Source organism: Dermochelys coriacea, chromosome 4 (assembly GCF_009764565.3).
Source record: "Dermochelys coriacea isolate rDerCor1 chromosome 4, rDerCor1.pri.v4, whole genome shotgun sequence".
NCBI lineage: Eukaryota > Metazoa > Chordata > Testudines > Dermochelyidae > Dermochelys > Dermochelys coriacea.
Genome location: NC_050071.1, coordinates 146,478,199 through 146,504,990, shown reverse-complemented (window position 1 = coordinate 146,504,990; position 26,792 = coordinate 146,478,199). Strand labels below are relative to the sequence as shown.

The 26,792-nt window shown below is 46.7% G+C and overlaps 1 protein-coding gene across 2 annotated transcripts in view; it reads right to left on the bottom strand.

The window, feature by feature from the left end:
- SEMA4F (ssemaphorin 4F) overlaps positions 1 to 26,792 on the bottom strand; it is a 112,222-nt gene that overhangs the window by 11,362 nt on the left and 74,068 nt on the right. For both annotated transcript variants that reach the window (XM_038400561.2, XM_043512947.1), the window contains exons 4-6: positions 2,404 to 2,498; positions 1,676 to 1,769; positions 586 to 705 (exon numbers count right to left, since the gene is read on the bottom strand). In XM_038400561.2, the coding sequence (XP_038256489.2) occupies positions 586 to 705; positions 1,676 to 1,769; positions 2,404 to 2,498 (309 nt within the window). The remainder of the gene's footprint in view (positions 1 to 585; positions 706 to 1,675; positions 1,770 to 2,403; positions 2,499 to 26,792) is intronic.

The window sequence follows — 26,792 nt, the reverse complement described above, 5'->3', positions numbered from 1 at the left end:
ACGTGATCGTTCCCCTCTATTCAGCATTGGTGAAGCCTCATCTGAAGTAGTGTGTCCAGTTTTAGGAACCCCACTAAAAGAAGGATGTGGAAAAATTGGAGAGAGTCCAGCAGAGGGCAACAAAAATGATTAGGGGGATGGAACACATGACTTATGAGGAGAGGCTGAGGGAACTGGGATTGTTTAGTCTGCGGAAGAGAAGAATGGGGGGGGGGGGGAGGTTTGATAGCTGCTTTCAACTCCCTGAAAGGAGGTTCCAAAGAGGATGGATCTAGACTGTTCTCAGTGGTAGCAGATGACAGAACGAGGAGTAATGGTCTCAAATTGCAGTGGGGGCGGTTTAGGTTGGATATTAGGAAAAACTTTTTCCCTAGGAGGGTGGTGAAACACTAGAATACGTTACCTAGGGAGGTGGTGGAATCTCCTTCCTTAGAGGTTTTTAAGGTCAGGCTTGACAAAGCCCTGGCTGGGATGATATAGTTGGGGATTGGTTCTGCTTTGAGCAGGGGACTGGACTAGATGACCTCCTGAGGTCCCTTCCAACCCTGATATTCTATGATTCTGTGATCTCCATTGGTCACTCACCGTTCAGCCAGGTCACTGACATCTCTGTCCGGATGCGCTCCTCAAGGTTTCCTGTTGCTCTGGAGATGATGGGCTGCGTCCCCAGGAAGTTGCTGACAGTGGCAGCATACAGGACATCATCTAGAGGAAGGTCCAAGATGTGACAGGTGTGAAAGACACAGAGGACCAACGTGCAACGCAGGGAAAGAGATGGGGGAGGGGAAAGGAGTACACCGTGGCCAGGCTGTAATGCAGAGCTGTGCCTGAACCTAGAAGGAAAATGTGGCTTTGATGTAACATCTGGATGGCACGGAGAGGCTGGATTTTACTCCATTTTCCACCCAGGTTCAGCAGCTAGTTTAGAATGCTATTGGCTTCTACTTGTGGCCTCGGTGCTAACTCAGTCACATGGCACCCTTCTCCAGTTGGAGATGGAAGGGAATCTTCCTAACCAAGTCAGTCACTGCACTCTGCCTGGCTCCTCATGGCTCAAGCACAGGCAAGACGAGGACCAGGTTTGGGAGATTCTAGGTCATGGGGCACTCTGGGCCTTGGTAGCCTCAGTCCGGGATGCTCAGGTCAATGTATTTAAAAAGCGTTCACTTTCAAACACTAAATGGTTTAAGGTGGTGCAGACCTCATGTGGCCTGCGCCAGCTCCAGGACTGGGCATCAGCAGATGCCGCTCTGTGTTGTGCGCAGTGTAATTTGTATCCCTCTCCAGCTCTGGGTCAGGACCTGGATTATGGGGTTTTACACACAGGTCACTGGTTCCATTCAGAGATAGATAGTAATCCCAGGAAGTCATTGCCCCCATGTGGTGAGTCTGGGGAATGGAGGGCTGGTGCTTCTGTCCAGTTCCTAATAGACAGGTGTCCACATTGCAACTGTAACTAACCGGCCCTGCAAGCAGTCTCCGCAGAGAAGGCCAAGGACTGAAATCCCTTTACACCTGGATGATGCGGGAAGCTTGTTCGCTTGCTGCTGCTACCCCCAACATGCTTCTTCCTTCCAGAGCCACAGTCTTGCTCCCTGCACAGAGTTCCAGATCAAACCAAAATGCCGCTGTGTGTGACAAACGTACCAACCAACGTACAGTGTGACAAACGTACCAACCATTACGGCTGCCGACTGTTGCGTAGGCTCAAAGGGGCATTTCCCCCGGCCACTTTCCTGCCGCTCCACACTGCTGAAATTGGCCACTTTCTGCAATAAAAGCAGAGAAAGTTCAGCCACCCCATTTGGGTTTGGGGAGGGACTAACAGACACCATCCCCCTGCGGGCTGTCTGGGGTGGGACAGGCTGATGTTAAACTGGATTGTGTGGACTCTCAATGGTGGAAGCCCCAGGACTTATCCCCTCCCTTGTTTAACTTGTTACTGCAGATGAGAGCATTTATTTTTTGCTGCAGTACTTTGTTATAAAGGCCGTTAACCACTCACTGGAGGCCCCAATCCTTCCCTGGGTTCCTGCCTTACTATCACCCCACTCAGGATGGGAAATTTAATATATGGAGGGAATGTTCTGTGGTTAAAACACTGCCTGGGGCCTCAGGAGGTTCTGACACAGACTCCTGGAATGACCTTGGGCAACTCACTTCCCCTTCTTCAAAATGGGGATACTACTTCCATAGCTCACCAAGAGGCTGAGGGTGTATTCCTTACGGCCTCAGAGCTCGAACTAGGGTGATGAAGCCACAGAAAAGCCTCTCATTAGCTTTAGGTTCATCCTTCTTGATCTCTATCCTTTTCCCCAAGCAGGCAGCACTGGACTCTTCTCCTGGCTCATTCAACCCTCCCTTTACTCCCTCTCCCTTCCTCAATAGGCAGTGGGCCCTTACAATGAAGCCGCACTGTGGATCAAAAGCAAAGGTCCCGCAGGTGAAGAGGTGGCTCTCATCAGCAAACTCCAGAATGCGGATGTAATTATGACACTCTGCCTGCAGGGACAGAGCAAACAGTCATGACACAGGCACTGTGAAAAGCACAACCAGCCACTGATGTCAAGGATTGAGTACAAGAGGAGAGGAGCGCATAGGCGCTGACTCCGTGGATGCTCCGGGGCTGAAGCATCCAAGGGGAAAAATTAGTGAGTGCTCTTCACGCACCGGCAGCCAAGGTCCCCGCCCTCCCCACCTCCTCCTTCCAGCTCCTCCCTCCCTCCCAGAGCTTGCCGCTACCAAACAGCTGTAGCAAGCGCTGCAAGGGAGAAGGGAGGAGTGGGATCATGGCAGGGATTTGGGGAAGGAGTCAAATAGGGACAGGGAGGGGGTGGGGACAGGGTTGGAATGGGGGCGGAGACTTTGGGGAAGGGGTTGGAATGGGGACGGGAGAGGGTGGGGCAGGGCCGGAGTTGGGCAGGGCCGGGGGCATCAAGCACCCAAAGGCGCCAGAAGAAGTAGGCGCCTATGGAGGAGCAGATCCCTCTTACTCATGTAAGTAGTAATTGCAGGAAAGGCACTCTCAGCCATTTCAGTAGGTGACACAACTACTCAATTCCCAGCAGTAACTGACAACATGATGGGAACACTGTGTGAATGTGTCATATCCACGAGTATGCCTGACTTTTCAGCCAGCAGAACCAGAAGCAGCACCTAAGAGAATCTTTAGCATGAAGGACAGACCATGAAATCATAGAAATGCAGGGCTGGAAGGGACCTTGAGAAGTCATGAAGTTCTATCCCCTGCACTGAGTCAGAACCAAGTAAACCTAGAACATTCCTGACAGGTGTCTGGCCAACCTATTCTTAGAAACCTCCAGTGATGGAGATTCCACAACTCAGACTCAAAGGTCAGAAGGAACCATCATGATCATGTAATCTGACCTCCTGCACATCACAGGCCACAGAACTCCACCCTCCCAGTCCTGTAATAGATCCTTCACCTTTGCCTAAGTTACTGAAGTCCTCAAATCGTGGTTTAAAGACTTCAAATTACAGAGAATCCACCTCCTTTGGAAGCCTGTTCCAGAGCTTAACTATCTTTATCGTTAGAAAGTTTTTCCTAATTCAGTAGAACACTGTTTAACCATCTTTCTGTATTAACTGAACTGAGCGCCTCCGCCTGGGCTTGACAGCACGAGCCCTGCCCATTCTCCTGATTATCCAAGTTGCTGATTATGCGATCAGGCCCTGGTCCCAAGTAGATCAGGTAAATGGGGTTCCCCTGTACCAAACTGAAATCTCCCTTGTTGCAGATTAAGCTGTTTACTTCTTGTCCTATCTTCAGTGGACATGGAGAACAATTGATCACTGTCCTCTTTACAACAGATCTTAACATAAGAACAGCCATACTGGGTCAGACCAATGGTCCTTCTAGCCCAGTATCCTGTCTTCCAACAGTGGCCAATGCCAGGTGCTTCAGAGGGAATGAACAGAACAGGTAATCATCAAGTCATCCATCCCTTGTCACCCATTCCTAGCTTCTGGCAAACAGAGGCTAGGGACACTTCAGACCATGGTTTTGCAACCCTGCCACATTGGCTAATAGCCATCGATGGGCCTATCCTCCATGACCTTATCTAGTTCTTTTTTGAACCCTGTTATAGTCTTGGCCTTCACACATCCTCTGGCAAAGAGTTCCACAGGTTGACTCTGCATTGTATGAAGAAATACTTCCTTTCGTTTGTTTTAAACCTGCTGCCTATTAATTTCATTGGGTGACCCCTAGTTCTTGTGTTGTGAGGAGTAAATAACACTTCCTTATTTATTTTCTCCACACCAGTCATGACTTTATAGACTTCTATCATATCCCTCCCCCTTAGTCATCTCTTTTCCAAGCTGAAAAGTTCCAGTCTTATTAATCTCTCCTCATATGGAAGCTGTTCCATACTCCTAATCTTTTTTGTTGCCCTTTTCTGAACCTTTTCCAATTCCAATATATCTTTAATTGAGGTGGGGTGACCAGATATGCACACAGTAGTCAATAGGTGGGTGTACCATGGATTTATAGAGAGACAATATGATATTTTCTGTTTTATATTTATCCCATTCCTAATGATTCCCAACATTCTGTTTGCTTTTTTGACTGCTGCTGCACATTGAATGGATGTTTTCAGAGAACTATCCACAATGATTCCAAGATCTCTTTCTTGAGTGCTACCAGCTAATTTAGATCCCATAATTTTATATATATAGTTGGGATTATGTTTTCCAATATGCATTACTTTGCATTTATTAACACTGAATTTCATCTGCCATTTTGTTGCCCAGTCACCCAGTTTTGTGATTCCTTTTTAACTCTTCACAGTCTGATTTGAACTTTACTATCCTGAGTAGTTTTGTATCATCTGCAAATTTGGCCACCTCACTGTTCACCCTTTTTCATGATCATTTATGAACATATTGAATAGCACTGGTCCCAGTACAGATCCCTGGGGGACACCACTATTTACCTTTCTCCATTCTGAAAATTGACCATTTATTCCTACGCTTTGTTTCCTGTCTTTTAATCAGTTACTGATCCATGAGAGGACCTTCCCTCTTATCCCATGACTGCTTACTTTGCTTAAGAACCTTTGGTGAGGTCAAAGGCTTTCTGAAAATCTAAGCACACTATATCCACTGGATCCCCCTTGTCCAAATGCTTGTTGACCCCCTCAAAGAACTCTAGTAGATTGGTGAGGCAGGACTTCCCTTTAAAAAAACCACGCTGACTATTGTCCAACAAATTGTGTTCATCTATGTGTGACGATTCTGTTCTTTACTATAGTTTCAACCAAGTTGCCTGGTACTGAAGTTAGGCTTACTGGTCTGCAATTGCCAGGATTGTATCTGGAATCTTTTTTTTTTTTTTTTTTTACAAATTGGCATCACATTAGCTATCCTTTAGCCATCCGATACAGAAGCTGATTTAAATCCTGGGTGAGAGAAAATGAAGAAATTCTGCCCTGTTTTGCTTCAACAGGATCCATTGATCCCTGCTCATGCACTATCCAATGAACTGCCTGGGGCAGGGTTGGGGTGGGCCTGCCAGGATCTCTGCACAGGATAGATCACACCGCTGATTCTCAGACCCAAAGCCTAAAACATTTACCGTCCTCAAGGCCCAGTGTCACCCCACACCCTGTTCTAAGCCAAATAGACCATGCAACAGCTCTCAAGGCTCCTATAGCCCTAAGGCTCAAAAAGCAGGTGGATTGGCTGAAAGCTTGGGTCCTGAGGGGCAGGCCAGAGAGACTATCATAAAAGAAATATTGCCATGGTACAAGGGACAGCCAGCACCTCCTAGCAATAATGTTTTTAAAACTTTAGAAAATGGTACCAGGTTCGAAGTGCAGCAAGACCAGAGGTTTATTATTAATTTAAAAGAAGTGTCCTACTAGAGACAGATTGAAACATATGTACAGGAGGAAATGCAAATGCCCAGGGTAAATTCCTCTGCTTCTTTCCTTTTGTGCTAATAAAAGTAATCAGAAATAAAAGAGAAGTAGGGAGAGGGACAGAGAAATTAAATGAGAAAAACATGATTGAATCCAACTCACCAAATGGAGTCCTAGATGCTTGCATCCCCATCCCATCCTACCTTCCTCTTCTCCCTACAACTGTTGGTTAAACTCACTTGCTAGATCTGGTCTTAAAATGTAGATCCCAATCCTGCCAACAGCTACATGAGTATGTCATAGATTTGCTACTGCAGAGTGGCTCCTCATGGTGAGACCCAGCTTTGCAGCCCCACATCCTCACTCTCCACCTTACGACTTTGTGGTCTGTGACTTGGCCCAGCAACCTGGTCAGGCTAAGCATCCCACTAGAAAAATTAGTGATTTCTTTTGACTGAGGTGGTAAATCAAAGACCCAGAAACTCTGAGACACTTCCCACAGTGAGAGAACAGGCTTTGACCAGGTGCAAGAAGCTATTTTTCAAATCAAATTATGAACGTCTGAAAATGTGCCACCGAAAATTGTTTGGAAGGAAATCGCAGGCACACAGACACTATGGCGGTGGGCAACACACCCAGCCTGAGCACTGAAATTTGCTGCTACTGCCCTCAAAAATGTGTGTGGCTGAACCACAATTTAAGGTAGGAGCATCAATAAAATTCTTATCCCCACAGCAGAGCTGCCGGGCTTATCTCTAACACTCCTTCTCCCAGACCAGATCAACATGTAGAAAGTGGAGATCTGGCAGCAACCCAGCTCCTCCTATTCACAGTCAGATTCAGACAGCATCTAGGGGATTGACTGTCTCAGAACACAAGGTTCACCTGACCAGAACAGGGATGCATGAAATCTGGTCACTCACCTGACAGGAGCTAGCACCAGGTGCTTCAGAGAAAGGTAGGAGCACCCCCAGCCCCCACAGACAGTAAAGGGCTAACCTGCCAGAAGATAAGCTATTGGTTATACATAAAGCAGGAAGTTCTATCCCTTGCACATGTTTATCCTATTAAATGTAAGTGGACCATCTGTTTATCAGAGAAACATTCCACCTCTCTCTGAATCCTGAAAACTCCATGATACACTATGGCAAGGGGAGTCCATAGATTTATTGGGCATTGTGTGTAAAAAATTTCCTATGATCTGTTTTAAATTGGTTTCCTTTCAATTTCATTGACTGCTTCCTTGTCTGTACTGGGAGAGGATAAACATGATTCTCTATCTACCACCCATCTAGCTAGTGATTTATTTGCATGACAGTAGCACCCACAATGTGCTAGGTGCTTTCCCAAAGTACAGAGTAAAGTCCCTGCCCTAAAGAACTCACAAAACCTCTCATGTCCTCTTTCACTAGCCTTCTCTACTAATTAAACATAGCCCTAATCCTTTTACTATCTCCTCATACGGAGGTCTTTCTACATCCTAATCATTTACCAGCCACGCCCGCAAAACACCCTCTACTTCTTTGTTTAACTCCCCTCCAACCCCCCCCCCATTTTTCTATACAGGGTGAACAGAAGTGATTCTGATAACCCAGGTGAGGGTATGCCATTTATTCCTATCATGGCATTACAACATTCTGGGTATCCTTTGCACCCCAGTCCTTATATATCCTGCCATACCTTTCCTTGTTTTTATTATGTATTATTTGTATTATGAGGTTACCGAACATACTCAACTGAGATTAGGGTTCCATTGTTCTGGGTGCTGTACATGCCCCTTAAAAGAGACAACCACTGCATCAGAGCCTGAAGCCTAAACAGGAGACAGATATGAAAGGTGAAACAGGCATAGAGAAGTAAAGTGACTTAACCAAAGTCACTTGGCAGGTAAATGGCAGAGCCCAGGTCTCTTGACTCTCAGTCCCATGCCCATCCACTAGATTAGGTTACCTCCCCTGACATTTATCAGGGAGAAAGAACTGATTCAAGGATGAAAAACCAGAAAGGACTAGAGAGGCTGAGGGCATGTATAATGCCAAGGTCTCAGAGATCTTCACTGAGTGCTTGGCCCCTCACTACAGCCAGAGAGGACTGACCTCAGAACAGAGAGGGTTGTGACAGGTAGAGTTTATTGCTGGTGCTGGAAAAGATCAAAACCTTCAAGAGAATGAAGCCCAAAGAGCACTAATGCAGTAAGCCCGGTCCCACTGATGACGGAAATTCAAATTGGCAAGCCAGGAGCGTATGAAAATGGGCTCATAATGGAAACTGCTTTGTGACTTGAGTTTATGAAGCACCATCAGACCTGGGAACTTTACTTCTATGCAGCTGAAAGCCTAAACTGATTATTTTTGGATGAAATCAGTGCCCAGGATGAGCAGGAAAGGGGGCCAGGGGAAAGTGCAATCCACTGGCACTCTCCCAAGGAATGCACCTCACACATATAGGATGGAGAACCATATTTCAGGAATCAGTGACTCTGAAAAGACCTTGTGGGTTATGATGGAAAATCAGCTGAACATGAGCTCTCCATGTCATGTGGTAGCTCAGTGAGCAAATATGATTCTTGGAGGTATGAACAGAGGAATATCGAGTAGGAGCTGGGAGGTGATTTTACCCATATATACAGCATTAGTGAGAATATTACCGGTTACAGTTCTGGTTCCTGAAAAGGCAGTAGACAACTGAAAAGGAGAGCTACAAGAATGATTCAAAGTCTGAAAAACCTGCCTTATAGTGAGAGATTTAAGAAGCTCAATCTGTTTAGTTTAACAAACAGGGCTAAGAGATCATCTGATCACTGTCTACAAGCACCTACATGGGGAGAATATTTCTGATGATAGACTGCTTTTTAAAACTAGTAGATAAAGGCAGAACAATATCCAATCAACGGCTGGAAGCTGAAGCTAAACAAATTCAGACTAGAAATAAGGTGCAATTTTCAACAGTGAGGATAATTAACCATTGGAACAATTTACCTGGGGACACTGGATTTTCTGTCACCTGTCAGTTGAAGGTTATATAACCAAACTCAAAAAGGGATTTTAGGTATACTGCCTCTGCATTGGTCAGTGACCAATCTTCTGGCAGTAATCTCAGGGGAGAGGTGTGACATGACATCCCATGTTCTTTATGGAAATATGGTTATGATATGAATATGGTATAACTAAGATATACTTTATGTAAGATGGGTCTTGTAAGATGTCACTGAAAAAGTTTTAATTTACCAAATGTGTTTATCCAATTTGTCTGCATATATCATTTTTGTATCTGAAGCTGGGAATATTGAAAATGTCTCTGTATTTCAAATGTGCTACATTGGATGAGGCCAAACAATGTTAGTGGTTTGTTGAAGAAATGTACACAAGCATAAGAATTATCCCAGGAACTGTCTGCAATAGAAACTTCTCTGAGATAGCTCTACACAATGGGAACTGTTTGACCCAGGTCACAGCAAAAAAGCTTTCCAGCAGGTGTGTGTGTGTGTGTGTGTGTGGGGAAGATATAAAAGAGGGACAATGACAACATGAGGGGTCCTCACCCTCCCTACAACACCGCACCTGAAATCACCTGAGGAACAAAGACTGAATTGTGAGAAGTGATGGTCCCAGGCTAAGATCTTTAGCCTATGTAAGAAAACCTGGGAAAGCCAAGGTAACTTGGGCCTTAAGAATCTGTCAGCCTGTTTATCACTCAGGGTGGGAATTTGTTAATTTGTAACCTACCTATTGAGTATGTTAAGCTCAGTCTGCGGCTTTTGTTTATTTACAAAGGCAATCGGTTTTGTTCTGTTTGCTGTCCCTTGAACCACTTAAAATTCACCTTTTGTCATTAATAAACATATTTCTTGTTTATAATAATAAAATAGAAGTAATTTCTAACTGGGGGGCAAGAAGTCCTGCATCTCTCTCTTCACATTGAGGAAGAGGGTGAATTTTATGAGCTTGCGCTGTACAGATATTTCTATACAGTGCAAGACAGTAGTATTTTGGGTTTATCTTCCAAAAGGGGTGGGAACGTGAGTGCTGGGGGAGCCCTCTCACACAGAGCTGACTTCAGTCTGTGTCTGCAGTGGGGTGTGGCCCTACCTGTGTGCTGCAAGAGGCCGGAGAGCCTAATTCAGCAAAGCAGTGAGAGGGAATCCAGGCTGCTTAAGCAGGAGAGGCTCAGTGAAATCCCAGTACATCAGGTGGCATCCCAGAACGGGGGTCCAACCCATCACACTGTAGTCTAACTCAAGATGTCTCTCCCTAAAAGATGCTATTGGTCAAACACAAATTCTGGGCTTGATGCAAGAATCACTTGATGAAATTCTCTAGCCTGTGTTAATAATGAGGTCAGACTAGGTCATCATAATGGTGTCCCACCTCCCCACCCGGCCATCCCCAGGGGCATTAAAATCTATTAAATCAAGAGGCCATCATTATGAGGGCTTGAATCCAGGGGAGGAGAGTGTCACTTGGCAGTACAGCATATCAGTGCTCCCAATCTGCCATCACTGTGCTCCAGAAATTGCGCTCATTTTTTTTTTTTAAAGCAAGTCTCTATCCCTATATGGGCTACTCCATTCATCTCAGTGAGGTTTGCGCTCAAGGAATTGTCACTGGGTATCGAAGTGCCTGTATTGTGACTGCCACTGATAATCACACTGTGGAAGGAAGAGAGGGACAACCAGTTTATAATCATCTGCACAGTCTTCTCTGAGTTGTTTCTCATTTTTATGCCATGAATGAATCATAGAATCATAGAATATCAGGGTTGGAAGGGACCCCAGAAGGTCATCTAGTCCAACCCCCTGCTCAAAGCAGGACCAAGTCCCAGTTAAATCATCCCAGCCAGGGCTTTGTCAAGCCTGACCTTAAAAACCTCTAAGGAAGGAGATTCTACCACCTCCCTAGGTAACGCATTCCAGTGTTTCACCACCCTCTTAGTGAAAAAGTTTTTCCTAATATCCAATCTAAACCTCCCCCATTGCAACTTGAGACCATTACTCCTCGTTCTGTCATCTGCTACCATTGAGAACAGTCTAGAGCCATCCTCTTTGAAACCCCCTTTCAGGTAGTTGCTGGAAAGATACCACCACTTACTTTTTTCCCCAGTCAAGACAACGCCATGCAGAGCCCAGCAGGACACAGCAGGGCATCTGATCCCCGCTGAGGATAGAGTCAAGTGCATAGCACTTGGCAGAATACCACCACTGCCTCTCCTCTCCACAACTCAATCTCTGCATAAAATTATTTAGAGGTAAGAAATGAAAAGGAACAGCCCATCTTCACCAGCCAGTGGGGATTCCCTGCCATTCAGAAAGGTTGGACACTGAGGACATGTCTACACTACAGCCCTAAGTCAACCTAGGTCAGTAATTACTGTGGTGGCTGATGTCCACGCTACCCTCCTTCTGTCAGCGGTGCATGTCCTCACCAGGAGCGCTTCCACCAACTGCAGAGGGGCAGTGGGGGGGTGGGAGTCAGAGCCAGGCTCTCAGCTCTGTGCAGCTCACTGGCCAGGAGTCCAGTTGTCCCCCCGGGCTCTCAGCTCCCTGCTCTGGCGGGTGCCCAGGCTTCTCAGCTCCCAGAATGGGGAGCCTCCGGGCAATAGCCCGGCTGGGAGTAGGGAGCAGCCAGGCTCTAGCTGCCCAACTTTCTTGGCGCCATGAAATTGACAACACAGCCCACAGCCAATGTAAGTAACACAGACACTGTCGCCCTAACGGCACCAACATAAGCCCTATGCCTCTCATGGAGGTGGAATTATGTCACTGGTGTATTAGGGCACTTACATCAGCGGGAGCACGGCTGTAGTATGTACACTGACATCTTTAGGTCACCATAAGCTGACTTACATCGACCTGTGTCATGTAGAGGCCTGACTGAACAGAACAAGAGCAAGTCCCAGCGACATGGGCTATGCAGACACTACCTGGCTGAGATCACACGATCTTGTGTTGGTCTTTGCAGGAACAAGCACAGCCAGGTTGGATCAGTGCAGAGGACTAGCACACCCAGTCTCCTGTCTCAGGTGGTCAGGCCCAGCCACTTCCAATGAAAAAGCAAAATAATCTGCATCTCGGGAAAGCTTCTCCCATGGAGGATAGCTGTTAGGAAGTGGCAGGCTCCTGCCTTGAAGCAGGAGAGGAACAGCCTTAGCCTTTCCAGTTTTTACTCTCCCTACCGTGGCTTTGGATGTTCACATTTTCCAATGAATCAACCTACACTTCAGGAGGATCTAAGCTCCTCCACAGGTGACCCCTCAGCTTGGAGGGTAGAGATGATGGGGGCTGGGACGTTGGCTCCTTCGTTGCAGCAGGAGGGAAAGGTGTGGGGGTGCAGATGTGGAAAGGTCCAAAGAATCTCACTGAGAACAATTGTGGCTTTAATGTTGTTGCTCCCCAACAAACAGCAGCTTTGTGCAGGGATCTGCATTGCCCACAAAGGAGCCTGTGTTCATGATTTTGAAGGAAAATGCTGGCCAGGCAGCAGCTCCCTGCAGCTCCTCCATCCTGGCCAAGCAGGAAGCAAGGATTTCAGAGAGATACAGACAGCTTGTACCAAAGGCACAGGGATAGGCACAGAGGGAAGTAGTAGCAGAAGAACTGGTCCCAACTCCCACAGGTTGTGAATGGATCAGTGTTCTAACTGAGCAGCATTAGGGATGAGTTCCACTGTGCCCAGGGATGGGCAAGCAGAGATTCAGAAAGTTTAAGGCCAGAAGGGACCATCCAATCATATAGTTTGATGTCAGGTATACACAGGCCATAGAATTTCTCCCAGTCACCCCTGTACAGAACCAATAACTTGTGTTTAACTATGGCTCCTTCCAGAAAGGGATCCAGTTGTGATGTGAAGACTTCAAGGAGATGGAGAATCCATCACTCCCCTTGGGAGTTTGTTCCTGAGGTTAATCACCCTCACTGTTAAAAACTAGTGCCTCAAATGTGATCCCTTGAACGTGTCTGGCTTCAGCTCCAGGCACTGGTTCTTGTTCTGCCTCTCCCCACAAGATTAAAGAGCCCTTTCGTGCCCTGTGACAGGCCTCATATACTAAGTCACCTCTCAATTTTCTTTCTGATAAACAAAATAGATTGAGCTCTTTAAGTCTCTTACCACAAGACATCTTTCCCAGGGCTCAAATAAGATGTGTGATCCTTTCTGCTTCAACATTCTTTAAAAACCATGAACACCAGAACTAGATGCAGTGCTCTATTGTCGGTCTCACCAATGCCATATACAGAAGTAAAATCTCCTCCTCACTCCTCCCTTTTTAGACATCCTGGGATCACATTAGCCTTTTTGTCCAGAGCATCACACAGGGAGCTCATGTTCCACAGCTTGCCCGCTATGACCCCTAATTCTTTTTCATGTCATGGCTTCCCAAGATACCGTTGCCCATTCTGTAGGTAGGGCCTATATTCTTTGAGATTCACAAGAGGGGCCTAGCTGTTGTAATGCCTAACTTTAGGTGCTCTGCCACCCACTGGAATTCACAACCCCCAGCTTCACACCGAGGCTACGTACACAATGCATGAGGAGAGTCAGGCTTCTAAAAGATAGGTTAACAGAAAGCAGCAGGCTCAGCGGGGAGATGCCTCAGCTGGCCAGGAGTGAAAAGCCAAGGACAATGCCTAAGCCCTGTCTCTCAACAGTAGGTAAGGTGCCTCCCACCACTCAAAATTCACAACAATGAACCCTCTCCTTGAGCCAGGCACGTCAGCCAGGAGGTGGTGGTGCCCCCTACCCCTTATGCTTAAAAGCCCAGTAGTTGGAGCATTTCACTGGAATGGGGGAGAACCAGATTCAAACATCCATTCTGTCTCCTTCAGAACAGGGACTTGAACCCACATCTCCCACGTCCCAGGAGAGGGTCCTAACCACTGGGCTAGAGTGTCATTCTTGTTCTCGCAGGGTATGTTTACACAGCAACTAGACACCTGCAGCTGCCCTGTATCAGCTGACTCAGGCTTCCAGGGCTCGGGCTGCGGGCCTGTTGCACTGCTGTGTAGATGTCTGGGCAACTTTAGGACCCTGAGAAGTGGGAGAGCTGCGGCTCTAACCCAAGCCCAGAAGTCTACACAGCCATGAAACAGACCCGCGAGCCCGAGTCAGCTGGCACGGGCCAGACGTGGGTTTCTCTTTGCTGTGTAGACATACTTAAATATTTATTGGGCCACTGATGGTATTTCAAACAAATTGGGACAGCTTCAACAGGAGAAAGAGACCCACCCCAGAATATCTCATAGTTGGGTGGAAGAGGAAGAAGAGAGGGGAACCAGCACCACCACAGTCTTTGTGGCAGTTAGGTGTGCTCAAAGCATGCCTACCAGATCAGGCCCCACAGATGAGCTAGATGGGGGAATGCCTTGTTTGTGAATTCCACCTGGCTTCTGTCAAACATACAGCTAAGGGTAGCATAAAATCCCTCCTTTACCTGTAAGGGGTTAAGAAGCTCAAATAACCTAGTTGGCACTTGACCAAAAGGACCAATAAGGGAAGAAGATCCTTTCAAATCGGAGGTGGGGACGCTGTTTGTGCTTCTTTGTTGTTCTCTACAGGACAGGGTGGGACCAGGGCAGGAAAAATCATCTCCTAAAGCCCTATCTGAAATAAGCATCTAGATTACAAAAATTGTAAGTAAAGCAAGGAAATGCATTAGTTTATCTTTTGTTTTAGCTTGTGAATTTTCCCTATGCTAATAGGGAGGTTTATTCCTGTTTTCTAGTAACTTTACAGTTTTGCCTAAAGGGAAATCCTCTGTTTTAAATCTGATTACCCTGTAAAATTATCTTCCATCTTGATTTTACAGAGGTGCTTCTTTTACTTTATTATAAAGTTCTGTTTTTAAACCTGATTGGTTTTTAGTGTCCTAAAAATCCAAAGATCTGGTCTGTGCTCACCTTGTTTACCTATTTGGTTGGTATATTAGTCTCAAGCCTCTCCAGGAAAGGGGGTGAAGGGGTTTGGGGGGATATTCTGGGGAAACAGGAACTTCAAGTGGTCCTTTTCCTGAATCTCTGTCTAACTCACTTGGTGGTGGCAGCGATACCATCCAATGACAAGGAAGAATTTGTGCCTTGGGGAAGTTTTCAACTTAAGTTGGTAGAATTAAATTTAGGGGGGTTTTCATGCGGATCCCTACATCTGTACCCCAGAACTCAGAGTGGGGAGGGAACCTTGATAGCTTCCATGTGAGGGAGGCACCTAGCAGCTTGGAAGCATAAGGACTTGCCCACTGACAGAAATTTAAGTGCCTCTGGGACTTTACTGGTGGAAACTCAGGTGCCTTGTGACTTCAGGCTCCTACAGAATCAGGCAGCAGTTGAGTGGTGGTTTTGTGGATGTCAGTCATGCGCAAATGTTGGCCTTAAGCACTGATGAATAGGTTACCTACCCTATGGTACCTTGCGTTCTTTGAGGTGTTTTGTCCTTATAGGCATCATCATAGCGAGTGTTTGCTCTCAACTGGAGAATGCAAAGCAGTGTCTGCAGGCCCTCAGCTGCACAGAGCAGCACCTCATGCCTCCAAATGAGGGCATATAAGGAGGTGCCACTACTCCGCTTCACAGTTGAGAAGGAACTGAGCCTCCACGGGGAAGGAGGTGAAGTACCCAGAGGGACAAAACATCTTGAAGAACTCAAATTACTGTAAGGTGAGTATATATGCTTATGGGTGCTCTACCATGGGAGACTCCCAATCAGCAACTCAGTGAGTAGGTGGGTGCTGAGGAGGCAAGTCCAAGACAGCTCAGAAGACTGCATCATCAAAGGGAGTATCATCCCTGGAAGCAGGTAAGCTGGCATAATGGTGGGCAAAGGTCTGGATGGAAGACCAAAATGCAGTCCATCAATTTTCTGTTATGGGAACATCCTTCAGTAGAGCTATAGATGTGGACTGAGTATTAGTGGAGTGCGCTGTCACACTCTGGGGGGCTGCATCCCTGCAGAGTCATAGCAGGTTAAGATGCACTCTGAAACTCACTTCAGCAGTCTGAGTGGAAATGGGCTGACTCTTCATCCTCTCCACAAATGATACAAGTAGCCTTGAAGAGACCTGGAAGGTCTTAAACCCATCAAGGTAGAAGATGAGGGCCCTTCTGACATCAAGTGTATGTAGGGTGGTCTTCTCCCTGGAGACATGAGGCTTTGGATAGAATACTGGCAGGCAAATCTCTTGATCAATGTAGTATTTCAAAGAGAACTTTGGGAGGAAGCAAAGATGGATATGATGGGTCAGCCTGAATGGGAAAGCTTGAAGTGATGACTATCAGGAAGGAAGTCTTGAGTGAGAGGTAGAGGAGAGAGCAATGGAGGTTTCCCTAGGACCCTGAGAACCAAACTGAGGTCCCACAGGGGGCCAGGTTCTGTACGGGGGGAAAAGTTGTATAAGCTCTTCAGGAATCTAGCTGTAGGAAGGTGGACAAAGACTGAGCAGTCTTTGATGGGTGAGCATATGGCAGTTACAGCAGCCAAATGTGCCCACCTGAGCTCATTAATAGACCATGAGTCTTTAAATCCAATGGGTAGTTCAGGATTTTGGAGAGCAGAACCTCTGAGACTTGGGAAGAGTGAAGAATACCAGGAGTGGAAGCGTTTCAAATTTGGAGATAAGTTGTGAGTAGTAGGTTTCCTGCTAGATAGCAGAACTGACTGGACCTCATCAGAACAGGTTAGCTCCATGCAGAGACCCATCTAGGAATCATGCTCTCAAGTTCCAGCAAAAGGAATTGGGATGGATTAGAGTCCCTGAGTTCTGTAACAAGAAATCCTTCCTGAGAGGAAGTCGGAGAGGCATTGCCACAGAGGGTGGAGGAGGTTTGAGTACCACACTTGGTCTTGGCCATGATGAGGATATCCCTGGCTTTTTCCTGACATAGTTTGAGTAAGAGTAGCTGGTATAGATACATATAGATAGGGACACAGGTAAGGAGTAGGTATGAATTAAAGTAGTAATGCAAAAAAACCAACTGGTCTCAACCCTGTAAGACAATAGCTTAGCCAAACTGAGAGCTAAGGCTATAGCCTTACCATAGTAACTAACCCCAAAATGAACTTGTATTACAAGATGTCACAAGATAAAGTGATGTTAAAGTGATCCCACAGTATTCTTGCCAGCAAGTTAAAAAAGTATGAACTGGATGAATGGACTATAAGGTGGATAGAAAGCCGGCTAGATTGTCAGGCTCAATGGATAGTGATCCACGGCTCGATGTCTAGTTGACAGCTGGTAGCAAGCGGAGTGCTTTGGGGGTCGGTCCTGGGGCCGGTTTTGTTCTACATCTTTATTAATGATCTGGATGATGGGATGGATTGCACCCTCAGCAAGTTTGCAGATGACACTAAAAACTGGGGGGAGAGGTAGATACACTGGAGGGTAGAGATAGGGTCCAGAGTGACCTAGACAAAGTGGAGGATTGGGCCAAAAGAAATTTGATGAGGTTCAACAAGGACAAGTGCAGAGTCCTGCACTTAGGAAGGAAGAATCCCATGCACCGCTACAGGCTGGGAACTGACTGGCTAAGCAGCAGTTCTGCAGAAAAGGACCTAGGGGTTACAGTGGACGAGAAGCTGGATATGAGTCAACAGTGTGCCTTGTTGCCAAGAAGACCAACAGCACATTGGGCTGTATTAGTAGGAGCATTGCCAGCAGATCGAGGGAAGTGGTTATTCCCCTCTGTTCAGCACTGGTGAGGCCACACCTGGAGTACTGCATCCAGTTTCAGTCCCCCCACTGCAGAAGGGATGTGGACAATGTAAATGATTAGGGGGCTGGGGCACATGACTTAGAAGAAGAGGCTGAGGGCACTGGGGTTATTTAGTCTGCAAAAGAGAAAAGAGTGAGGGGGGATTTGATAGCAGCCTTCAACTGCCTGAAGGGGGGGGTTCCAAAGATGATGGAGCTAGGCTATTCTCAGTGGTGGTAGATGACAGACCAAGAAGCAATGGTCTCAAGTTGCAGTGGGGGAGGTCTAGGTTGGATATTAGGAAACATTATTTCACTAGGAGGGTGGTGAAGCACTGGAATGGGTTACCTAGGGAGGTGGTGGACTCTCCAGCCTTAGAGGTTTTTAAGACCTGGCTTGACAAAGCCCTGGCTGCGATGATTTAGTTGGTGTTGGTCCTGCTTTGAGCAGCGGATTGGACTAGATGACCTCCTGAGGTCTCTTCCAACCCTAATATTCTATGGTTCTATGTTGTAAGTGTTGCTAAATTGCTGAGAGGTAACCAGAAGATGCCAATTTGTACTAGCTTTAGATATTTTTAAGTTAGGAACATCTGCGGATATCACAAGAATGCCATAGCAACTAACTGTAGCCATGTCGATCCTAGGATATTAGAGAGACAAGAGGTGGGTGAAGCAATATGTTTTATTGGACCAACTTCTGTTGGTGAGAGAAGCTTTTGAGCCACACACAGCTCTTCTCTGAAAGCTTGTCTCTCTCACCAACAGAAGTCAGTCCAATAAAAAAATATTACTTCACTGACCTTGTCTCTATAGTTACTAACTGACATATACACTAATAAGTTTGGGGTAATGGATTTAGTGACCTATGGAAGAAGGGCACCCCAACATTAGTAGGGTGAAGAAATATAAATAAGGAAAAAGGGCTGAAACCCCAACTGAATATGCAGTAGGTATGATGGGCATTTGCTAATCTATGATAAAAGGTGGCTCTTGGCCAGTACACTCCAGGGAGATTTCCTGGAACCTGCCAGGCCAAAGGACCACTCCTGGGTCATCTTACCCATTACAGGACTTCCTCGCAAAGGAGGATGTGAGTATTACAGTGCTGGACACTTTGTATTAGCTCAGTCTATTTTGTTGGTTTGTAATGTTTGTGATATTGCTAATTGTGCTAATTAGACTGATAAACATAACACAGAACCATAGGGCTAGAAGGGACTGAAAGGATCATCTAGTTTAACCTCCTGCTGAGATGCAGGATTTTCTGTGTCTGACCCATCCAAGGCAGATGACTCTTTAGCCTCTTTTTGAAAACCTCTAGTGAAGGCATTTTCATGACCTCCCTAAGCGTCTGTTCCTTTGATCATCTTTGTCACTTGAACCGGATCCTTTCCCGTTTCTCTATATCCTTTCTATACATTGGTAACCAAAACTGGACACAGTACTCCAGCTGAGGCCTAACAAGTGCCGAGTAAAGTGGTACAATCACCTCCCGTGACTTGCATTCTATGCCTCTGTTAGTACAACCCAAAATTGCATTTGCTTTTTTTGCAACAGCATTGCATTGACAACTCACGTTGAGATTGTGATCCACCACAACTCCCAGATCCTTCTCAGCAGTGCTGCTGCCAAGCCAGTTATCCCCTCATTCTGTATTTGTGCACTTGGTTTTTCTTCTCTAAATGTAGCACCTTAGATTTGTCTTCGTTGAATTTCACTTTTTTGCCTCCAGCCCAGTATTCCAATTTATCAAGATCCCTTTGAATTTTGGCTCTGTTTTTCAGGGTGTTGGCAACTCTCCCTAACTGTGCGTCATCCGCAGATCTGATCATGTTGACCACCTCCAAAATCCGTCTGAATTAATTTGTTCTCAGGCAGGTAGGAAGTGGAATAGCTGAACTCCAAATGGCAATTGGATGGATTGTTTATCACAGGACCTGGGAAGGTAGGTTGCTTGAGACCCTCAGAGATGTCAGAACTACTTCTTAGAGGAAGGCATGGATGATGTGCTGTAGAAAGTGCTGGTCCCCTTTTCTAAGGTCTAGATCTCCTTATCTGAAAGTCCAAAGGTCTGGGAAAAGCCTGCTGCTAGTTGTACTGGAATGGCTTAGATTAGTAGCGCTCAGACATTATAGCAAACTGTCTCTGTTTCAGGGACATAAATTCCCAGAGACCATAAGGTTGCTCCCAAGTCCTTCAGAGTGTGGAGGGAGGCATTGACGTCAGAGCTGAAGTGCTCGGATGCTTCAAAGGGAAGACCTTCAACTTCATTCTGCCCCTCTCTCGGGGGACTGGAAGACTGGAACCAGGATGCTGTTTGCATAACCACAGTGGTGGCTAGGGCTCTAGAAGCTGTATTTACGGCTTCTAGGAGGGAGATTTTTGGCTACCAACTGACAGTCTGAAATAAGGACCTGAAATGGTTCATTCTCGTCCTTTGGCAGATGTTCAATACAATGCATGAACTTGGAATATGTGCTGAAGTCCTGTTTCACTATCATGGCTTGGTAGTTTGCCAACAAAATTGAAGAACTGCTGAGAAGTAGCTTTGCCTAGCCAGGAGGGTCTAAACATTTGGACTCCTTATCGTAAGGAGAGGGTCTGGAATGGGCCTGTCTTTTCCTTTCATAAGCACATCCACCACCAAGGAACTGGGAGTGAGAAAATAAATGCTCTGTTTCCTTGGCCAGAACACAGTACTTTTTATCTGCCCCTTTTGGGCAAGCTGGATAGGGGCAGGTGTTTGCCAGACTGTGCAAGCAGGCAGTAACAGAGCATCATTTACTGCAAGGGCAATTTTTTCCCAAGGGGTGATATTTAAAATGTCCAAGGAGCACTGAGACTCTTGGACATCCTCTAGTAGGATCTGGAGGGATTCTGCCAGGAGTTTCATGAGGCAGAGGAAAAGATGGGCTAGTGAAGGAGAAATAGAGCTCAAGAACAGGTTTGCAGAGTTGGAAAATGAAGAAGGTGCTCAGCAGGTGGTCACTGAAGGTGGAAGGGCAAGGAAGGAGAGAAAAGCGGCTAGTCCTATAGAAAAAGGGGAAGAGTCAATGGAGACTACACCAAATATGAGCCCCAGGAGGATACAGGATGGGTTGAAGAGGATTACAAGATAGAATAGGAATGGAAAGAACTTGCAGCCAGAGGGAATGGGATAGACCGGAGAATCACACCGTCACCAGGAAAAGGCAGGTCTACATGATCGGGGACTCCTTACTGAGAAGGATGGACAGGCCTGTAACCAGAGCTGATCCAGAGAATAGAAGGGTGTGCTGTCTTCCAGGTGTTAAGATGCAGCATATGGACCTGAGGTTGAAGAGGATCCTAAAGGGAGCAGGAAAGAATCCACTGATCGTCCTTCATGTGGGAACAAATGATACAGGTAGATTCTCTCTGGAACGTATCAAGGGAGACTATGCCAGGATGGGGAAGATGCTTAAGGAAATTGAGGCTGTTGTGAAAGAGTTAAAAGAACTCTCATTTCTGTTTCAGAGTAGCAGCCGTGTTAGTCTGTATTCGCAAAAAGAAAAGGAGTACTTGTGGCACCTTAGAGACTAACAAATTTATTAGAGCATAAGCTTTCGTGAGCTACAGTTCACTTCATCGGATGCATTTTTCATTTCTGTGGCTTTGTAGCAGGCTGCTCTGGCCTGGCCTTGACTCGCTGTTTGGCGAGATAAGCAACTATCATGAAAAGGGCCTGGAGTTAGCAAAATTTTGTGTAAGCTTGTTATCGCAAGTGAAGGTTAGGCTTAAATGCAATAATAATGGGCTTTTACTCATTGGCTGAAGAACTCTGTGCACGAGGGCAATGGAACCTACTGATTCGTGGAGGGGTTCAGGCACGAGGGCTGCATGCATCACCTACTCATATATATATGATGTGTAGACAATGCATAGGGTCCCCCTCTGACTAGCAGGGGGGCACCACACTCGAGCGTAATAAACTTTGCAAAGACTGACCAGTGGTAACTCGTTTATGTGCCTCAGCCTAGACTCGAACTGTGTGTGACCTATTGGGTATAATTAGTAACAGTTTCTGTGCATGACCTATCAGCTGTAATTCACAACAGTTTTGGCACCCCAGATGGGACTCTAGGCTCGCCCTAATAAGTGAGGCTGCACTCCTCCTCTCAGATAGCTCCAGCCGGCACAAGATGAGTTCACCTTTGAGAACTCCGAGGAGGGAGGGAGGTTGTCGCTTAGGCGATAAGGTGGCACATTTGATGCTCTTTGGTAGCCCATTCCATTATGGGCTCTGGACAGAGTACAGGCAGGGGAACCCCTTTGGTAGAAATTCTTGAGAACTGGAAACATATTTCTGGTACCCTTGGGTTAGGTAAAAGACGAATGGTACATTTGTGTAAAAAAGAGTGGCCAGCATTAACAACTCAAACACCGTTTGAGTGGCCACCGAATGGATCCTTTGCCGGGGACAAATTAACGGCCCTAAGGAAAAAATTAGAGGATGAAGTTCCAGCTCAGATGGATTACTGGTATGTGTGGGACAACTGGGCTTATGAGCATGAGAAGGGACGTCCCCTCACTTCCTCTTTTTCTTATCTGTCTCAGGGGTCTTCTGCCCCATCCCCATCCTGTGCTATGCTGTCCGCCTCTGCCCCTCCTCCGGCTTACCCTTGCCTTTCTGACGCACGTCTTTCACCCCCTTGTTCGTCACCCCCCAACTCGTTTGAACCTACTATCAACCCGCCGCCAGTCCTTCAAGCTCCTCTTGTTCAACAACCCCTTGTTACCCATACTGCAGACGGTGATGAGCAGATAGTCTTTCCTTTTTCCTTTTGTGCATCATCCGTTTGAGCCAGGGGACCTAGTGATTTGGCAGCAACAGATGCCCCGCCTGCGCGATGACCCCGAAAAGGTATTGCAGACTATTCGGTCCGTGTTCACGGCATTTAACCCCTTGTGGGGAAATGTTCAGGTAATTTTGGACACACTCTTCACGCCGGATGAAAAATACTCTATTTTAGATGCTAACAGGCGTTGGGCAGGGGAGGATGGTACTTGAATGCTCTGGCCGTCGACTGACCCCGCTTGGAATTCGAATATTCCTGATCACATGGGTCGTTTACAAGCTAGCAGACATGGCCTTTTAGAGGCCATATGTAAAGCCGGAAGTAAGACTGCTAATTGGTCTAAGATCCGTGAGTGTCAGCAGGAGCCTACGGAACACCCCTCTGCCTTTTTGGCTCACTTGTCTAAACAAGTTCATATGTATGGGGGTGGGGTTAACCCTGAGGCGGAAGAAGCCCACCCTACGATGGTATCCTTTTATGTCGATCAAGCAACATCAGATATAAAAAAGTATTTTTCTAAGCATGTTCCTGACTGGCCGGGTAAATCCCTACAAGAGATAGTCCGGTTGGCCACCTTTGTGTTTAATGGCAGGGACGAGGAAAAGGCTAAGGAAAAGCGTAAACAAAAAAAGGAAGAAGTATGTATGTTGGCAGCTGCGTTGCAGGTCCCCTTTGGGAATCAGAATTGGCGGGAGCGTGGCGGAGCGAGAGGGAGCGGATAGAGCAGAGAGGAGGTTGGGAAAACACAAGATCTGGCAATTACAACTATTGTAAACAACCAGGACACTGGAAAAGGGAATGTCCCCGCCGTCCTTGGCAGGGGCAAGCACAAAATGACCCTTCCTGTTTTCCTCAGACTCCTCAATGGTATCCCCCTAACAACCCTTCGAACCAGGTTGACCCCCAGTGACTGGAAGCGGAAATTTTAGGAACTTTGGGGGAGTTGGAGTGGGACTTGGGGCTGTAGTCACAAATTTATTTAAAAGTTGGGGAGCAGCTCGTGCCTTTTTTAGTAGATACTGGGGCCACCCTTTCCATTTTGACTTTTGTTCTGGGCTCTTTGTCAGGTGCCAGGGTTCGGGTGCAGGGTATAGAGGGCCATCCGTGCCCAGCCCCCTTATCCTGCCCTGTTCCTATCGAGCTCGGTCTGTTAAAATTGTCACATAAATTTCTTGTAATGCCAGAGGGCCCAGCTAACCTTCTTGGGCGGGAGGTATTGGGTAAGTTAGGGGCGCACATACGTTGCGCCCCTGAGGGGCTCCGTATATCTGTCCCGGATTCGACAGTTACCTCTCTTATGGTAGCGGTTACTCCTACTTTTATGGTGCCTCCTGAATTGGCCAGTGTACCCCCTACTTTGTGGAGTTCGGATCCCACAGATGTGGGTCTTTTGAAATCGGCTACACCAGTAAGTTTAGAAACACGAGGCGGATCGCCCCCGTCAGTGAAACAATATCCCTTGGCAAGGGAGGCCGAAGAAGGTATTTCACTTCTAATCAACAGTTATTTAGAAAAAGGGGTTTTAGTTCCTTGTAATTCACCCTGTAATACGCCCATCCTCCCAATACGGAAACCTAGACCCGGGTCGGATGGGCACCCACTTTACCGATTTGTTCAGGATTTACGCGCTATAAACAGTTATGTCATAGCCCCCCATCCAGTGGTTCCAGAACCTAGTACTATTTTAACATTGATTCCTCAGTCGGCTACCTGTTTTACTGTTGATTTGTGCGCAGCATTTTTTAGTATCCCTTTACACCCTGATTCTCAGTATTTGTTTGCCTTCACTTGGAAGGGTCAACAGTTAACTTGGACACGTCTTCCTCAGGGGTTCTCGGGATCCCCCACCATTTTTTCCCGGATTCTCATTGAGGATCTAAAGGATATTACTTTGCCTAGTTCTTCTGTTTTAATTCAACATGTGGATGATTTGTTAATTGCTGCCTCTGACCATGATGCTTGTTTAACTGATTCTGTTGTTTTGCTTACTGCATTAGCTGATAAAGGTCATCGTGCATCTCCATCCAAGCTGCAGCTATGCCAAAGTCAGGTAACTTATTTGGGTTTCACCATTAGGCCGGGGGAGCGTTTACTCTCCCCTGACAGGGTGCGAGCAATCCAGGATTACCCGCGTCCGACTACAAAGAGACAGTTACGAGCTTTCCTGGAGGTGGCTGGGTTCTGTCGTCCATGGATTGTAGCTTTTGGGGAACTAGTGAAACCATTAGTTCAAGCCACTACCATGTCAACTTGTGACCCTATTTCCTGGACTTCTGAAATGGAATGTGCTTTCACATCTGTCAAGGAAGCTCTCGCCTCTGCACCGGCTTTGGGATTCCCGGACTATGGTAAGCCGTTCTCTCTTTTTACTCATGAGAGGAGGGGAGTAGCAAGTGGCGTCCTTCTACAGTACTTAGGGGATCGCCCACGCCCTTTAGCCTATTATTCGGTGCAGCTGGACTCTGATATCATAGAATCATAGAATATCAGGGTTGGAAGGGACCCCAGAAGGTCATCTAGTCCAACCCCCTGCTCAAAGCAGGACCAAGTCCCAGTTAAATCATCCCAGCCAGGGCTTTGTCAAGCCTGACCTTAAAAACCTCTAAGGAAGGAGATTCTACCACCTCCCTAGGTAACGCATTCCAGTGTTTCACCACCCTCTTAGTGAAAAAGTTTTTCCTAATATCCAATCTAAACCTCCCCCATTGCAACTTGAGACCATTACTCCTCGTTCTGTCATCTGCTACCATTGAGAACAGTCTAGAGCCATCCTCTTTGAAACCCCCTTTCAGGTAGTTGAAAGCAGCTATCAAATCCCCCCTCATTCTTCTCTTCTGCAGACTAAACAATCCCAGCTCCCTCAGCCTCTCCTCATAAGTCATGTGCTCTAGACCCCTAATCATTTTCGTTGCCCTTCGTTGTACTCTTTCCAATTTATCCACATCCTTCCTGTAGTGTGGGGCCCAAAACTGGACACAGTACTCCAGATGAGGCCTCACCAGTGTCGAATAGAGGGGAACGATCACGTCCCTCGATCTGCTCGCTATGCCCCTACTTATACATCCCAAAATGCCATTGGCCTTCTTGGCAACAAGGGCACACTGCTGACTCATATCCAGCTTCTCGTCCACTGTCACCCCTAGGTCCTTTTCCGCAGAACTGCTGCCGAGCCATTCGGTCCCTAGTCTGTAGCGGTGCATTGGATTCTTCCATCCTAAGTGCAGGACCCTGCACTTATCCTTATTGAACCTCATTAGATTTCTTTTGGCCCAATCCTCCAATTTGTCTAGGTCCTTCTGTATCCTATCCCTCCCCTCCAGCGTATCTACCACTCCTCCCAGTTTAGTATCATCCGCAAATTTGCTGAGAGTGCAATCCACACCATCCTCCAGATCATTTATGAAGATATTGAACAAAACGGGCCCCAGGACCGACCCCTGGGGCACTCCACTTGACACCGGCTGCCAACTAGACATGGAGCCATTGATCACTACCCGTTGAGCCCGACAATCTAGCCAGCTTTCTACCCACCTTATAGTGCATTCATCCAGCCCATACTTCCTTAACTTGCTGACAAGAATGCTGTGGGAGACCGTGTCAAAAGCTTTGCTAAAGTCAAGAAACAATACATCCACTGCTTTCCCTTCATCCACAGAACCAGTAATCTCATCATAAAAGGCGATTAGATTAGTCAGGCATGACCTTCCCTTGGTGAATCCATGCTGACTGTTCCTGATCACTTTCCTCTCCTCTAAGTGCTTCAGGATTGATTCTTTGAGGACCTGCTCCATGATTTTTCCAGGGACTGAGGTGAGGCTGACTGGCCTGTAGTTCCCAGGATCCTCCTTCTTCCCTTTTTTAAAGATGGGCACTACATTAGCCTTTTTCCAGTCATCCGGGACTTCCCCCGTTCGCCACGAGTTTTCAAAGATAATGGCCAAGGGCTCTGCAATCACAGCCGCCAATTCCTTCAGCACTCTCGGATGCAATTCGTCCGGCCCCATGGACTTGTGCACGTCCAGCTTTTCTAAATAGTCCCTAACCACCTCTATCTCTACAGAGGGCTGGCCATCTCTTCCCCATTTTGTGTTGCCCAGCACAGCAGTCTGGGAGCTGACCTTGTTAGTGAAAACAGAGGCAAAAAAAGCATTGAGTACATTAGCTTTTTCCACATCCTCTGTCACTAGCTTGCCTCCCTCATTCAGTAAGGGGCCCACACTTTCCTTGGCTTTCTTCTTGTTGCCAACATACCTGAAGAAACCCTTCTTGTTACTCTTGACATCTCTTGCTAGCTGCAGCTCCAGGTGCGATTTGGCCCTCCTGATATCTTTCCTACATGCCCGAGCAATATTTTTATACTCTTCCCTGGTCATATGTCCAACCTTCCACTTCTTGTAAGCGTACTTCTTGTAATATT